At 40.7% G+C, this 16,031-nt stretch overlaps 1 protein-coding gene across 8 annotated transcripts in view; it reads left to right on the top strand.

Annotated features, from left to right (window-relative positions):
- Positions 1 to 16,031, top strand: part of LOC137377743 (fibronectin type-III domain-containing protein 3A-like) — a 225,332-nt gene that overhangs the window by 164,763 nt on the left and 44,538 nt on the right. For all 8 annotated transcript variants that reach the window (XM_068047739.1, XM_068047734.1, XM_068047735.1 and 5 more), the window contains 8 exons: positions 3,265 to 3,323; positions 5,056 to 5,213; positions 7,670 to 7,729; positions 7,880 to 8,018; positions 8,357 to 8,410; positions 8,566 to 8,687; positions 10,197 to 10,371; positions 12,575 to 12,661. In XM_068047739.1, coding sequence (XP_067903840.1) covers positions 3,265 to 3,323; positions 5,056 to 5,213; positions 7,670 to 7,729; positions 7,880 to 8,018; positions 8,357 to 8,410; positions 8,566 to 8,687; positions 10,197 to 10,371; positions 12,575 to 12,661 — 854 coding nt within the window. The remainder of the gene's footprint in view (positions 1 to 3,264; positions 3,324 to 5,055; positions 5,214 to 7,669; positions 7,730 to 7,879; positions 8,019 to 8,356; positions 8,411 to 8,565; positions 8,688 to 10,196; positions 10,372 to 12,574; positions 12,662 to 16,031) is intronic.

Below are 16,031 nucleotides of genomic sequence, written 5' to 3'. Positions count from 1 at the left end.
CAGCTTTAACTAATGCATATACCAGTGTGTAACAGAAATATTTACATTCATATAGAACCTTCTCATCTGTCAAAAGATGAGATGGACTGCACAAATGTCAAATTAATTTGAAGTGTAGTGACTGCGATGTAGGCTAAAGTAGCACAAGATCTCAGACAGCAGCAAGATGAATGATCAGTTAATTTGTCATCGTTAGCATTGTGTTAGGGAAGTATGTTAGTCAGGACACTGGGAGAACTCCCTAGTCTTTGACTTGTGCTTGAGGATTGTTATTTTATCAATTGAACCACCGGAAATGGAAGACAGGGCCTCAGTTTAATTTCTTGTCTGAAGGAGAGATCTCTGACCATGCAGCCCTTTCTCCGTATTGGACTAATGCTTAGATTGTGCGTAGAACTCTTGGCACAGGGCTTAAACTGCCAATTTACTAACTCGAGTGATTGTTTTTAACTGAGCAATCCTGTGTGAATCTAGTCACTGAAACCCGGTAAAAGGACTAAAGCTATTAAAGTGCCAATGGACCATCTTTTGGGTAGCATTGCCTTCTACTATTTTGAGTCTTTCCATGAGCTATTTTCACTTTTATTTCAACAGGCAAAGGTTTTTTGCCCCTCCTGGGAAATTACATGGCTTTGGGAGGGGGTGCGGTGGGGGGCTGGTGGGTGGAGGGCAAGAGTGGGGGTGGTTTTGTAAAGTGTTATGATGTTCCAGTCATCATGGTGTGTGGGACAAGCTTGATGGACCAGCTGGTCTTTTCCCACCCATTCATTTCATATGTTTCAGCAAGTTAGTTTCTGCTAATTATTTAGCTGTTATTGCCCCACATACACAACTAACTGCAAGCATTTGTAGTGATGTATGTCAGTGGTGAAATAAACAACCAGTGATATCCCTAAATTGCGCTACTTTTTTATTTCCAAAGGAGCTTAAGTTTTTTTTTAAATGTAAACAATATTTCCCTTGCTGGTTCAGCTGGTTATGGTGGTCAGAAACTGAGCCATTTGGATAAGAAATTAAGTAATTAACTTGCATTCGTATAGCACATTTCACATCCTCTAAAAGCTTCGCAGGTAATTAATTACTTTTAATGTGTAGCCACTTTTGTTTTATCGGCAAAGTTGGCAATCAGTTTTGTACACTGCCATGTCTCTCAAATAAGATGAGTAACCCATTAATATAGTTTGGCAGTGCGTGTTGAGGGTTGAATGTTTCAGACCACCAGGAAAATTCCCTGCTCCATATGAACAGGCAGGGAATTGGTTTAACATCTCATTTGAAAGAAGGAATATTCTCGGTGCTTTTGCCAATTGGTGCTGAGTTAGTTTATTTTGACTATGGTACCAGTAGGGGCACTGCAATCAGCTTGCTCCCTCTAACTCCAGTGGTCAGGCAGGCAGCCCATCAGCTTGACCCTTCAGGTTATCAAGTGTATTAGATTGGAAAGAGTCTTAATTGGAGACTGGTTTCCTCTGTAGGAAAGATTACTATTACAAAAGTTTTTTTTAATATGCACCATCTTGTTATTAGAACCAGCACACACTGAGTCAATTAGGGTTTGCTGTGAGCTTTGCTATCCATTTTACAGAAATTGCACATTACATGAAAAAAAGACTTGCATTTATATAGCGCTTTTCATGGCCACCGGACATCTCAAAGCACTTTACAGCCAATGAAGTACTTTTGAGGTGTAGTCACTGTTGTGATGTCGGAAACGCGGCAGCTAATTTGCGCACAGCAAACACCCATATATACCAATGTGATAATGATCAGATAATTTTTTTTGTGTTAATTAAGGGACAAATATTGGCCAGGACACTCAGGACAACTCCCCTGCTCCTCTTCAACATAGTGCCATGAGATCTTTTACATCCATCCAAGCAGGCAAATTGGGGCCTCAGTTTAACATTTCATCTGAAAGATGGCACCTCAGTAATGCACTTGAGTGTCAGCCTTGATTTTTGTTCTCAAATCCTGAAGTGGGACTTGAACTCGGAACCTTCTGACTCAGGCAACAGTGCTACCAACTGAGCTGTGGCTGACACACAAAGGTTAATTAATATTTATCAGGGTGTTGGTCCCCGAAACAAAGGTGTTCTTTCCTGTTAATGCAAGCTGGATGCAGGTATTCAGTTCCATTTATCTTGCGTAGACCAAATAAAAGGATAAACCATTCTGCTATCTTCAAAAATTGCCAGCATCGTTCTTCAGAAGCACTTCTGGGCACCTTGCTGTATAAGTTTTCATTCCAATCAATTTCCCCAGGTAGAAAGTCAGTTTTAATATCATAACCAGAGCCACAGAACTGTTTTTTAAGGCAGTGCTAGACTAGCTAGGTATTGGGTTAGATTGAGTTTACAGTAAGATAACTTCTGTTTAAAATGTTGCTTAGAGAGTAAGCAAGTGTTGTCTTTGTTTTACCAAATAAAGTAGTAAGCTAGTAAAAGCTTGCTGGTTTTATGTTTGCATTTGGATTTGGTTTACTGTGTATTCAATTTGCTGTTTTAAGAGAAAGGGTTATGTGACTACATATGATATATTCCAGCAGACAATGTACAAAGTAAAGATAGTACGAATCCTGTGCGTCGCTACGAGTTATCTAGATATCAGGCTAGGAACAGTGTATTCCAAATTGTAGGGGTTCAGGGCCAGCCTACAGGAGTGATTGGTGACGCTAAACCTCGAAACTGTCTAGCATAAAACCCCACAAACATGACATTTGAATCATGTGGTACAAAGGGCCGGTTAAGGAAGCCTAATCCTATTAGTAGTTTCTGAGCATAAACAATGCTTGCCGTTCAGACTAAGAAAAAAAGCATTCTGTAACCCAACTGAACAAAAATGGCTGTATAAATGTTAAACATTTTAAGTAATGAAAAATGCTGGAAACACTCCGCAGGTAAGGCAGCATCTGTGGAGAGAGAAACAGAGTTAACATGGCACATCAATGACCTTTCATCAGAGCTGGGTACTGGTTCTGTTTCTCTCTCCACAGATGCTGCCTTACCTGCTGAGTATTTCCAGCATTTTCTGTGTTTATTTCAGGTTTCCAGCACCTGCGGTATTTTGCTTTTGTATTAAACATTCTGTGTACAATAAGTTATTCACATGGTGTAATACATATAATGTGGTTCTTATAAAATGAAATAATTAAAAACATAATTCAGATGCAGAACTAGCATGGAATTATGGTGATTGTTGTGGTCGTATTATCTTTCTTTACATTGTTTTGTAACTAGTCTCTTTGTGTGCTTTTTTAATTCTCAGATTCAGATTTAGAAACAAAATCGTTACAAGAATTTCTTTCTGGCATTACTAAGCCTGTGGTAAGTAACCTTGGAATTAGAGGTTTTAAAAAAAAAAATCAGAATTGGTGTATTGGTGCTGCATGATGGCTAGCTGAATAATGTACCATGCACACAATCCACAGTGGACTTTGCATCATGATTTTAACGTTTGCACTAATGATGGTGTTCCAGTTGTTCGTGATCCTGGATTAGGAAGTGGAAAAGATGAAAAGGTTCCCACATCTGCCTGTTATCTGGTATCCTGCTGTGTGTGTTTTCCAATTACTGCTCCTATTTCTCCTACTCCTGCTCCTATTTCTTATGCTTTTATTACAAGAAGTTGGAGTTGAGGTGGAAGATCGCCATGATCTTATCGCATGACGGAGCAGGCTCGAAAGGCCAAGTGGCCTACTCCTGCTCCTATTTCTTATGTTCTTACTGGGGACCAGGCCGGCCCACTGAGTTGGAATCTTATCCTTCTCTTCAAGTAGGAAGAGAATATCGGCCATCCTGCACGTCTCATGACGGCTGGTTATACAGCATCATTGAAGGAGACCTGAAATCGGGTCACCTGACTAGCGTCGCAGCCATGGAATAACGGATAATTAATCCCTCTCCTCAGGTGCTGTCCTGTTCTCTTTCAAAAATTGCCATCACTACCTCCCCCCAAAAAAACACCCTTGAACTTTCTGTCCTGGCAAACTACTGCCCCATTTTCAACCTCCCGTTCCTCACCAAAGTCTTTGAAGGTGTTGTCATCTCCCAAGTCCATGCCCATCTTCTGCAATAAAATGTCTAAATATTCCAATCAGGTTTCTATCCCTGCCCCAGCGGTGAAATGACCTGAATCAAAATTACTAATGACATCCTTTGTGACTGTGGTGCATTATCCCTCCTAGACCTCTTTGCAATCTTTGACAGTCAAAACCCCATCTTCTGTTGCCTCTCCTGTATTGTCTCGCTCAGTGGGACCTCACCTATTACCTGCCAAATCACAGCCAGGGCATCTCTAACAATAGCTTCTCATCCTGCTCCTTACAGTGTTAACTGTCGACGACTTCTGTCCTTGATCCTTACACTACTTCTTTGTTAGACCTCTTGTCCAACATCCGGTCTTGGATGAAACATAAATTTCCTCCAATTAAATGCTGGTAGTTTACATCCCTATCACAAGCTCTGTTCTTTTACCACAGATTCCATTCCCCTCCCCTTCCATTTTCTTGGGTTGAACCAGACCATTCGCAGACCTGGCATCCTATTCAACAAGATGATGAGCTTCTGACCCCATATCCTCTCCATCACAAAGACCTCCTACTTCAACCTCTAACATTGCTTGCCTCTGCTCCTGCCTCAGCCCATCTGCTGCTGAAGCTCTCCCCCACCACCTTGTTTAAATTTTTCATCCTCATGTTTAATTCCTTCGTGGCCTTGCCTTTCTGTCTCTGTAATCTCTTCTAGCCCTACAATTCCTCAGAAAACTTTACACTTGGACATCCTGCCTTTACTCCACCATTAATGGCCCGACATTCTGGAATTTCCTCCCTAAACCTCCCCAACTCTCTTTTTTGACTGATGCTTTTATTCACACCTAAATATCTCCTGCATTTGGTTCTGTGACAATTTCTGTGTGATGATGCCTCAATGAAGTGCGGTGGGCCTTTTTTTTTACATTAAAGGCACAGTATAAATGCAAGTTGTTGCCATTAGTGCTGTCGAAGCTACTATTCTGTTAAGTTTCTATGTGCATGCTTAATCATGCTTTTGATCTTAGGTATCTGAAATTAAAGGAAAATCAGTTGTCTTGTCCTGGAATTTGCCCTCAAGTTCAGTGGAGGGGGAGGATAATGCTGATCAGTTACCAGCAAGCTGTAGTTATGAAGTTGCAATATCAAACAGTGGAAAAAATGGGAAATTCAAAGTGGTTTATATGTAAGTGTGTTAGTTTGATTCTTTTGTTTTGTTTTCATATTGTGTGCTGATCAAGATTTCACTTTTGGCACCTTTTGTTGGTGTCGGGATGCTCCCTAGCTGGAGAAGGCTAATAACTGCATTCTAAAGCTCACTCCAATCAAGTACAATGCTTAGACTAGTCTTTCTACAGCCCTAGAGTGAGATTTCCCACAGTAAGCACAAGTTGATGTTCATGTTGGCCCACACCGACTGGGAAGTGGGTTGAGACTGCTGTAACCCATTTGAACTAGAAGAACTAGATTCTGTTAGCTTGGACTACATTTGAGCCCAGGTATGAAAGGGCAATATTCTAAACCTAACCATTGCCCAGTTCTGTTTGTAAGCACTTATAGTTTGAAATAATATCTCTTAGCCAAGAAGACAAAAATAAAAATGTGAAGTTGGACTCTCAGGATTTCATTTAGTACTGGTTGCTTTTTCAAATTTTGTACAATTTTAAAGCTGATTCATAAAAGAGCAAATGGGAATCGATAAGTGACTTAAGTGCACTTTGTGATCAGCAATATGAAGCTCTATTTTCAGTATTTATGCAGTACAACCTGTACAAACAGACACTTACAGTTCCAAACAACTCACATTGTAATAGATCCGAGTTTCTCCTTGAAATCGCAGGCACTCGCAAATTATGAACTGCAGGCAGGCTTCGATGCAACTGAAAACACAGGACATGTGGCTAAGTGTGAGCTGGCAATGGATGGGAAAAGCTTTTATGTAATGGAAATTTCTCTACCCAGCATCAATAATGCTAGATAAACTGTTCTGTTTCTTGGTTTGGATTCTTGCATGGCTCTATCCCAGGGATTGCGGGGCTTCGCTGCCTCTATGGATGCTAGATAAAGAACTCCCCTTACCACAAAATCCAGGAATTGCACCTGAATGATCATTTACATGATAATCATAGCAATAAATTTCCTACTGTGTTGTGCCTCCTCCCCGCTCCGTGACATCACTTGATCACTGCCACAGAGAGCCTCAACTCTCGCGGAGGAGAGTCGGGAATTGTGGGCGTTAACGTTCAGGTGGGCACTGAAATCAGAGGCTGGAAGAGATGGATTTTAGGGAATGGAATCTCGTAGAGCAAAGAAGAAAGAGAAGAGAAAAGGACTGGGCATAGGTAAAGTGACTAGGAATCGGAAGATTGGGGCTTAAGTGGTGGCAGGGTTGGTGGGTGGTCAGAGGGGGCCTAATCATTCTCTGCAGAGAGCCAGGATTAGTATCAACAACATGGAGTAGGAGCAGACACTAAAGTGGAAGAACCAGTGAGGAACAGAGGAGGGAGGTTCTTAAGCTGAAAGTTATTAGACTCTGGGATCCCTTATCACACGTTCACTTTTTTTTCATAGTTATATAAAAAGATAAACTGCTAGGTTTTGGCAAGGAATCATAAAGCAGTTCATCATAATTCTTGTGGCATGAAAATCAATGACATTTCTGACATTTACAACTTAGATATAGAATGTTAGGAAAGATGGCTTTGTTATTTACTGTGTTGAGCTCTGACCACATCTATGCCATCACTAAGATCGCTTATTTCCAGCTGCAGCCATGACATTGTCTGACTCTGCCCCTGCCTCAACTCATCTGCTGCTCAAACCCTCATCCATGTCTTTGTTTCCTCTAGATTTGACTATTCCAATGTTTTCCAAGCCGGTCTCCCACATTTTACTGCCGTATATTTGAGGTCATCCTAAACTCTGCTGGCTTTGTCCTAACTTACGCCAAGTTCTGTTTATCCATCGCTCCCATGCTCGCTGACCTACATTGGCTTATGGTTACGCAACGCCTTAATTTTAAAACACATCCTTGTTTTCAAATCACTCCATGGCCTTGCCCCCGCTATCCTTGAAATCCCCAGCAGTTGCGCAACCCTCTGCGATATCTGCACTCCTCTAATTCTGGCCTCTTGAGCATCCCGATTTTTATCACTACGCGATTGATGGCCTTGCCTTCAGCTGCCAAATTTCTAAGCATTGTCCCATGTAAGCCATGCAGCAATCTGGAATGTACCGCGCAGGGAACAAACGGGCCAGGCACAAGCATTGTTCGCTTTCAGATACACACAAGCGACTGCGCAGTAATCTTAAAGGGACCGTGTAGTGCAATAAGCTGGCTCTGCACAGCAAACAGAAATTAGCGAGAATATTGATCCTAAATGCTGGAACTCCCTCCCTAAACCCCTCAACCTCTGTACCTGTCTTAAGATGCCTTTTAAAACCTACCTCTGTGACCAAGCTTTTGATTATCTGCCCTAATATTTAATTGTGTGGCTCATTGTCAAATTTTGCTTTATAATGCTCCTGTGAAGTGCCTTTGGCATTTTATTTCTTTAAGGGCTCTATATAAATACAAGTTGTTGTTTCTAACTGGATCAGGAGAGCAGAGAGGTTCAACTTGAGACCTGTTCTTAATTTCAGAGGAGAAGAAACAACAGTTACCATATCCGAACTGCGACCAGCCACAGATTACCATGTTAGGTACAAACCTATTTATTTTTTACTTATGATGTTCATACTATCTTCATACCTGATGTCATTTAGAATGAACAATAATGAATCTATTAGATTGATTCAAGAGAAGAGAGATTACTGCTCTGCCCGCGTAACAGCTGTGTTTTTCTCTGATAGAGTTTCAGCAGTTTGTAATTCTGTGAAAGGGTCTACTTCAGAACTGGCAAGCTTTACCACAGAAATCAGTAAGCCTGATGCTCCAGCTCCACCAAAACTAATTAATAGGACCAAAAACAGTCTGAGTTTGCAGTGGAAGGTATGCATTGCTAAAACTATCAGCAAATTATTTTCTGAAGCTTTGACTTCTCTGGAGGAGGGAGAGGTGGGGTCTGATGTTCCAAATTAAAAGAAAATGGTGTGGGGGATTCTTTCCAGATGTTAACACTCATGGGCATCTTGTGCAAACATTCCCAAGGACTCCAAATCAAATTTTTGAAGCATGGTGTAAGCAACCCATGGGGGACAGTGTGATCCTGCAGAATTTTTTTAAATGAATGTACAGCAACAGAAATAATATGCTAGTATGTTACTAAATCCTGTAAAATTGAGAAATCTAACAACACCTTTAATATACCATTCTAATTTTTGCTGCAGGCACCCAATGATGGTGGTTCTAAAGTCTCCAGTTACCTTTTAGAATGGGATGAGGTGAGTCTTTTCTTGTATTGTGCTGTTAAATGACAGTTGTCATTATAAAATGGTCAAATTGACACAATACAGATAAAGCTGTAGTAGTAAATTGTCTGTAGCTGGGTATTAAATGGCTAGATAAGAATTAACTACAGTAAATTTTCTTCATGTAGGGAAAGCATAATCTTTTCAAGGAATGTTACTTCGGAAATCAGAAGCAATACAAGCTGACTAAATTGTCCCCATCTGTAGGATATACGTTCAGGCTAGCAGCTAAAAACGATATTGGAATGAGGTAAGTAACCATATTTTGAAATGTATGAATGGTTTTAGTTCACTGGGAAAAGGAAAATTGTATTTACCTATCGTATATGGTGGAGAACTTTTTCCAGTTACTTGCTGTTTAAAAGTCAGATACTAGAAAGAAGAAGCTGAAGGTACGTGATGCCACATGATGCCGTATACCAGTGCTGCTATCCTCTTTTACAGTTGCACCTGTTCATTGCTTGCAGTGCTGAGTGTAGCTGTAGAAGTGCAGGAACATCTAATATAATATTTCCATTTTAGCTGCAAGCACAGAAAAGGGGTAAATAGATGAAAAAAGATGGAGAAGAGAGAGAAGAAAATAAGGTGAAGTAAAAGGGGACTAATTTAAGCAGTGAATTTATCCATTTGTCCATTTACCCCTGGGACATAGGCTTGAATTCAGTCCAGACTGTTGGGAGCAACTTTCCTGTCCCAATTTTGAACTTTCTAGTGCACTGTCCCTCAAACCACCACCTTCCCTACTGCTTAGTCTTGCATTAAAAACCTTCTCAAAACACACCTTGTTGGCATAGAATTCATTCACCACTCCAAACTCCATGATTCAGTGTCTATTCCTCTTATCAATCTCTACGGAACCTGGTACTTTCAAAGAGCTATGCAAGCACGTTATTGTGGCAATATTACGTTATAGAGCTGTGAGAATTGCTTGAATGAAGTACTTGAGCAGCAGACTGAGTGTCTTGGAAATCTGACTTGATAGACAGTTCTGTAACCGGTAGCAAGTCAGCCTCGAATAAATATATCATAAGCTACCACTCTTTAGTTCACCTAGCTCACTAGATTGAGCCACCAGTCTAAGAGAAAGTGGTGAGTATTAACCCCATGGAGACTGAGGCACATTCCACATAAAACTATCAATCTCTTCCTTTGTCTCAAAATATCAGTGAGAATTGAGAGTGATTATTTTTATCTGCTGATTTATTCTTGTTTAAAGACTTAGAAGGACATAAGAAATAGGAGAAGGAGTAGGTCATACAGCCCCTGGAACCTGTTCTGTCATTCATTAAGATCATGGCTGATCTTAACTCCACTGTCTTGCCTTATCCCCATATCCTATGATTCCCTTGATGTTTATGTTGTGTAATAAATTCAATTGGTTGTTTTAGCCTCAGCTACAAAATCTGTCATCTTGTTTTTTCTATCTATCAGAGCAATCAGGAGTGTATGGTGGCATTTTGTAGATTCCCACTCTATAACTCAACAGGAAAAGGCAATCTATACACCTTGGGGCACATTGTCCCACGTTGAGTGATGTTTTATTGGGTAGGAAATGTGCCATTGCTTGTGGAAGCTAACTTTTGCATTGTGTATTAAGAGTATTGGAAAGAAGCCCAAATTTAATGTCTATAATTCCCGGTACCTTTTCATGGATGGCCAACCAAAGATGACATGTTCAGCTGCACTGGTACCTGCAGTGACGAATTATGAGCTGCTTGCATTATATTTTAATTGCTTACATTTTTGGTTCTTCCACTAGTGACCTCAGTGAAACAGTACAGTATTACACAGCAGGAAGTGTTCCACCCGCTCCAGCTCCTCCTCAGCTAATTCATGCAGGTGTCACGTGGATTTCGTTGGAGTGGAGTAGACCCAGTGGTGTTTCATGTAATGAGTCCATTACATATATCCTGGAAATGGAAGATGAAAGTTCAGTAAGAAAGATTTTAACAAACTGTATATATTAAAAAGTAATTTTTAGTCCAATTGTGACCTAACGTAGTGAAATTATTGGGCTTTCTTCTTACCCATCCGACTTCTGCAATGACTCTCCCCTGTCCATTCATACCCAAAAATGGAAGTATGAAAAATACTAGCGCAAACTGCCAATGGTATCCACAAATTGCCCGCAACTGTACACCAAGTATCAAAACTATTGCACATATATTTCAGCTTCACCAATGGGACCACATTTAGCTTGAAGTCAGGTGTTTATAGTCTTAAGACTAAATAGGATTTGAGCATATAATGCCAGTGGGAACTACTGAGGGAGTGCTGCTATCTTTTGGGTAAGGTGTTGAACTGAGGTCCTGCCCATTTTGGCCAACATTTTTCACTCCATCTACAACCTACATGTCGCTATGTATGGGACCTTGTTCCCACAAAACAGTGACTACACTTCAAAAGTAATTAATTGTGAGGTTCTTTAGGATGTCCTGAGGACCTGAAAGGTATGTGTAAATGGAAGTTCGTTCTATATACAAATATATATTAACCATACAAGGTGTGTACACTCTACAGTGTATCTTGATATGGTGTAATTTTAAAAAACAATTAAATCAAAAAGTAACAAAATTGTTTTGAATTATGTTTTAAAATCTTACTCATTACGTTAAACTGCAATAACTTAGAAACAGGAGCAGGCCATTCAGCCCCTCGGGTCTGTTCCGCCATTTAGTTAGATCAGGGCTGATCTGCATTTCAATTCTATTTGCTTGCCCTTAATATCTTGCTTACCAAAAGAGTATCAATCTCGGTATTGAAATTTTTAATTGACGTAGCCTCAACAGGCTTTGGGGCAAGAGAGTTCCAGATTTCCACTATCCTGAGTGTGAAAGACTACTTACAGACATCAGCCCTGCCCATCTTAGCTCTAATTTTAAGGTTATGTCCCCTTGTTGACATTAGGTTCAAGCAGCATTCTATTAATCGCTTTTGAGTTTCAGCCGATATAATTTTGCATTCGAGACTCTGCACACATAACTCCATAACCAGCTTCTTGAAGTTGTAGAGCAATGTGTTGGGGTGACCATCTCTACAGTTTCCCCGTCTCTCTGATGGGAAAACACTTGGTCTCTTTCCAATGCCTCTCTATACTGCAGGAGCAGAGCTATTTAATTCATTGAGTGGAAACCTCTAGCCCTGAAACCGTAGACCCAGACCCCAGCACCTTTGCAGATTCATCAGAATGACACCGGTTGAGGTTAAATTGTGAAGACAGTTTGCATAAACTTGATCTGTATCCTCTTAAATATAGAAGATTGAAGGGTGATTGGATCAAGATTTTTAAAATGTTGAAAGGATTTGATAGGATAGACACTGAGAATCTGTTTCCTCTGGTGGGGAAATCAAGAACAAGGGGACATAATTTTAAAATTAGAGCTAAATCATCTAGGAGAGAAACTAGGATGCACTTTTTCACACAAAAGACAGTAGAAATCCAGACTTCTCTTTCCATCCGTCCTTGCACACATGCACCCCCCCCCCCCCCCCCCCCCAAAAAAAAAAGGTTGTGGATGCTGGATCAATTGGAGCTTTCAGGACTGAGATCGATAGTTGGGTAAAAGTATCAAAGGATACAGAGCAAAAGTGGGTAAATGGAGTTGAGGTACAGATCAGAATGTTCAAGGAGATGAATGACCCTCCTCCTGTTTCCGTATTCCTTGTAATTTTCATAGTTTATCACTGCATCTTTAGGAGGTGACAGTTCCATCAGTTCTTTGCCCAACCATGAGAGGGAGTTCATATTAATCTCCACAATTTATTTTTCTGCGAGAGAGAGAGAGGAATGTTTTTCTTCTGCATTGTAAATAGTAATTTGTCTTGTACAAAGGATATGGGCACAGGTTTGGCACATGGAAATTGCTAATCTCTGCCTGATTATGGGCATTTTCATAAAGCAAACTATCCTAGTTGAAATTCACATCCCAGTGGAGGAAATGTGATCACTTTTGGTTTGTTAATCACTGTTATTTTTAGCTGGTTATCATAAACAGTTATTGTTAGTCATATGGGTAGAAGAAAATGGACTTGTAATTATTCTGCAAAAATATTTTTCTTCTGCATGGTACTGTTGTGAGGTACAAATTTCAAATTTAACTTGTAAAATTGATTAACTACATTTTAAATATTTTATAGGGTTATGGTTTTAAGGCAAAATACAATGGCGATGAGCTCACTTGCACTTTAAAAAATCTCAGACGGAGTACCTCCTTCAGTTGCAGAGTAAGTGCTATTTGCTTGTTCAAAAGCCTTGTTTTTATTTGACCTTTAACATCACCGTCCATCAAGTTAACAGATTCAGCTCATAAAAAACATTAGTTCCCAAGTGAGGAAGGAAAATAATCAACCAGGGTGCCTATTTTGTGTTATCCAGTGGACCCCTGTTGGAAAGTACGTGAATGTTGTACCAATACTACATTGCATCTGGCGGCGATGCTTACTGTATTTGAATAGTCTGAGATTTGCTGAGGCTGAAGTATTATGAATAACCACTTCGGCGAGCTATTGGAGGGTAGCTGCTTACCTGGAATTTCAGGAGTAGAAGGGGTGAGAATTTGGCAGGGCAGGAGGTAACAGCTCTTTGATACCTTGGTGTTGCGACTAGTCTCTATCTTTTCTCTTCAGTGTCTAGTGGTTCAAGAGGCTGTTTCTACAGCCAGCAGATTATTCTTGGCTGTTTGGTTAACACAGTCCCCTTTTTAAAAACATAAACCAGTTGTTAGCCTGAATATGAATTAACTGCCAGGAGAATTGGCTGCAGGTGGATGGGGAGTCACCTTGCCACTCCACTCCATTCCAGGTGGACGCCAGCTCTCCCGGATGCCAATTCAGTAATCAGAGGCCAGAGTTCTAGTTTCCTGCTTTCCAGGGCTATGGTGGGACCGGGGTGGGGTTTGGTGGGGGGGGGGGGTGCATTTCATCCCATCAGACACAAGTTCCTCATTGGATGCCAGCAGTATAGTGAAGGTTCACTAAATTGGTCTCTGGGATGAGGGTGTTGACCTATGATGAGAGGCTGTAAATTAGGCCTCTACTCTCTGGAGTTCAGAAGATGAGAAGTGATCTAATTGAAACATACAACATTCTGAAGGGGCTGGATAGGGTACGTTGCTATCTGTGTGGATGAAGAGAAGGACAGCAAGGTGGATGAGCAGACTGACCATGGCACCATGGTGAAAGATGCCATTCTTGTGGGGGGAGCGAAGAGGAATGTGGTAGTGATAGGAAACAGTACAGTCATGGGGATAGATACTGTTCTCTGCAGCTGTAACCGGGAGCTCCGACAGCTGTGTTACCTGTCCAGTGCCAGGGTTAAGGACATCTCCTCGTGACTGGAGAGGAACCTGAAGTGGGAGGGGAAGGATCCAGTTGTCGTGGTCCATTTTGGAATTAATGACATAAGTAGAACCAGAAATGATCTGCTTAGAGAATTTGAGGTGTTAGAGTCTGAACTAAAATGCAGAACATCAAAGGTAATCATCTCCGGATTGTTACCTGAGCCACGCGCAAATTGGCACAGGGTCAAGCAAAATATGGGATTAATGTAGGATTAGTATAAATGGGTGGTTGATGGTCAGCACAGACTCGGTGGGCCAAAGGGCCTGTTTCAGTGCTCTATCTCAAAATAAGATAAATGCGAGGCTCAAAGAGTGGTGTGGGAAGAAGGGGTTTTGATTCTTGGGGCACTGGCATCAGTACTCCGGGAAGAGGGAGCTATTCTGTTGTGATGCGCTTCACTTGAACTGGGCTGGGGCCATTAATAATCGCATAACTAGGGCTGTGGACAGGGCTTTAAACTGAAGGGGGGTGGGGAGGGGATGTGGGTTGGGTAAAGGGAAATTTAGAAATTGAAAGCGAGAGGTCATGGCATAGTGATGTGGGTAACTCCCAGCAGAATGGGATAGGGATGGGACAGAGAGTTTAACAAAAATTGTACATCAGCAAATAAGATCATTGCAGGGAATAGAGGTAAAAAAATGAAATTGAAGTTCCTTTATATGAATGTATGAAGCATCTGTCATAAGATAGATGAACTAGTGGCACAAATAGAGGTATATGATGTAGATCTAATTGCCATTACTGAGACATGGTTACAAGGAGATCAAGGTTGGGAAATGAATATTCCAGGGTACACAATATTTTGGAGAGACAGACAGAATGGCAAAGCAGGAGGGGTAGCCTTGATAGTAAAGGATGACATAAGGACATTAATAAGAAGGGATCTGGCCTCGATCATGGAGTAGAATCAGTTTGGGTGGAAGTTAGGAATAGCAGAAGTCGCAAAACACTGGTGGGAGTAGTTTACAGGCTCCCTAACAATAGTTATATTATTGAACAGAACATTAAATGGGAAATTATTGGAGCGTGTAAAAAAGGTAATGTATTAATTGTGGGGGACTTTAATTTGCATATGGACTGGGACAATCAAATTGGCAACAGTGGTCTAGAAGATGAGTTTGTAGATGTTTTTGTGATAGTTTCTTGGAGCAATACATTGTAGAACCGACTAGGGATAAAGCTATCTTAGATCTCGTACTGTGTAATGAAGCAGGGTTAATAAGCAATGTAATCGTAAAAGATCCACTGGGAGATAGTGATCATAATACCATTGAATTTCATGTTAAGTTTGAAAGTGACACATTTCAATCACAAACCAGAATCTTAAACTTAAACAAAGCCAATTACGAAGGTATGAGGGGAGAACTGGCTAAGATTAACTGGGTAAATAGACTGGAAGGTATGGTAGTAAATGAACAGTGGAAAACATTTAAAGAAACAATTCAAAGAGTTCAACAAAAGTAATTCCGTTCAACAGCCAAAACTCGTCTAGAAAGACCCATCCGTGGCTTACTCAGGAAGTTAAGGGGCGTATTAGACTAATAGAAGAAGCTTAAAATGTTGCAAAAAATAGGAGCAAGTCTGAGGATTGGGAGTGTTTTAGAAACCAGCAAAGGGCCACCAATAAGTTGATAAAAAGGGAAAAAATAGAATGAGAATAAACTAGCCAGCAATATGAAAACAGATTGTAAGAGCTTTTATAAGTACATAAACAGGAAGAGAATAGCCAAAGTAGATGTTGGTCCCTTAGAGGCAGAAAGGAGAAATCGTCATGGGGAATGAGGAAATGGCAGAGGCATTGAACAAATATTTTGTGTCTGTCTTCACAGTGGGGGACATTAGTTCCATGCCAGAAATAGGCAGTATGCTAGGGCCTAAAAAGAGTGAGGGAATTAAGGATATTGATATCAACCGAGAAAAAGTATTGGAGAAACTTGAGGGACTAAAATCTGACAAGTCCCCAGGACCAGATGGCCCACATCCCACAGTTCTAAAAGAGATAGTGAATGCACTGACTATGGTTTTCCAGAATTTCTTAGATTCAGGAATGGTCCCATCAGTTTGGAAGTTGTCAATGTTACACCACTTTTCGAGAAAGGAGGTAGAGAGAAAACAGGGAACTGCAGACCAGTTAGCCTAACATCAGTCGTTGGAAAGATGCTGGAAACTATTATTAAAGAAGTCTTAACATTGCACTTGGAAAAGCATAATATGATTTAAACAAGTCGGCATGGTTTTACTAAAGGGAGATCCT

Source organism: Heterodontus francisci, chromosome 15 (genome assembly GCF_036365525.1).
Source record: "Heterodontus francisci isolate sHetFra1 chromosome 15, sHetFra1.hap1, whole genome shotgun sequence".
Lineage (NCBI taxonomy): Eukaryota > Metazoa > Chordata > Chondrichthyes > Heterodontiformes > Heterodontidae > Heterodontus > Heterodontus francisci.
The sequence above is the reverse complement of the archived record's forward strand: the minus strand, read 5'-3'. Positions and strand labels throughout refer to the sequence as shown.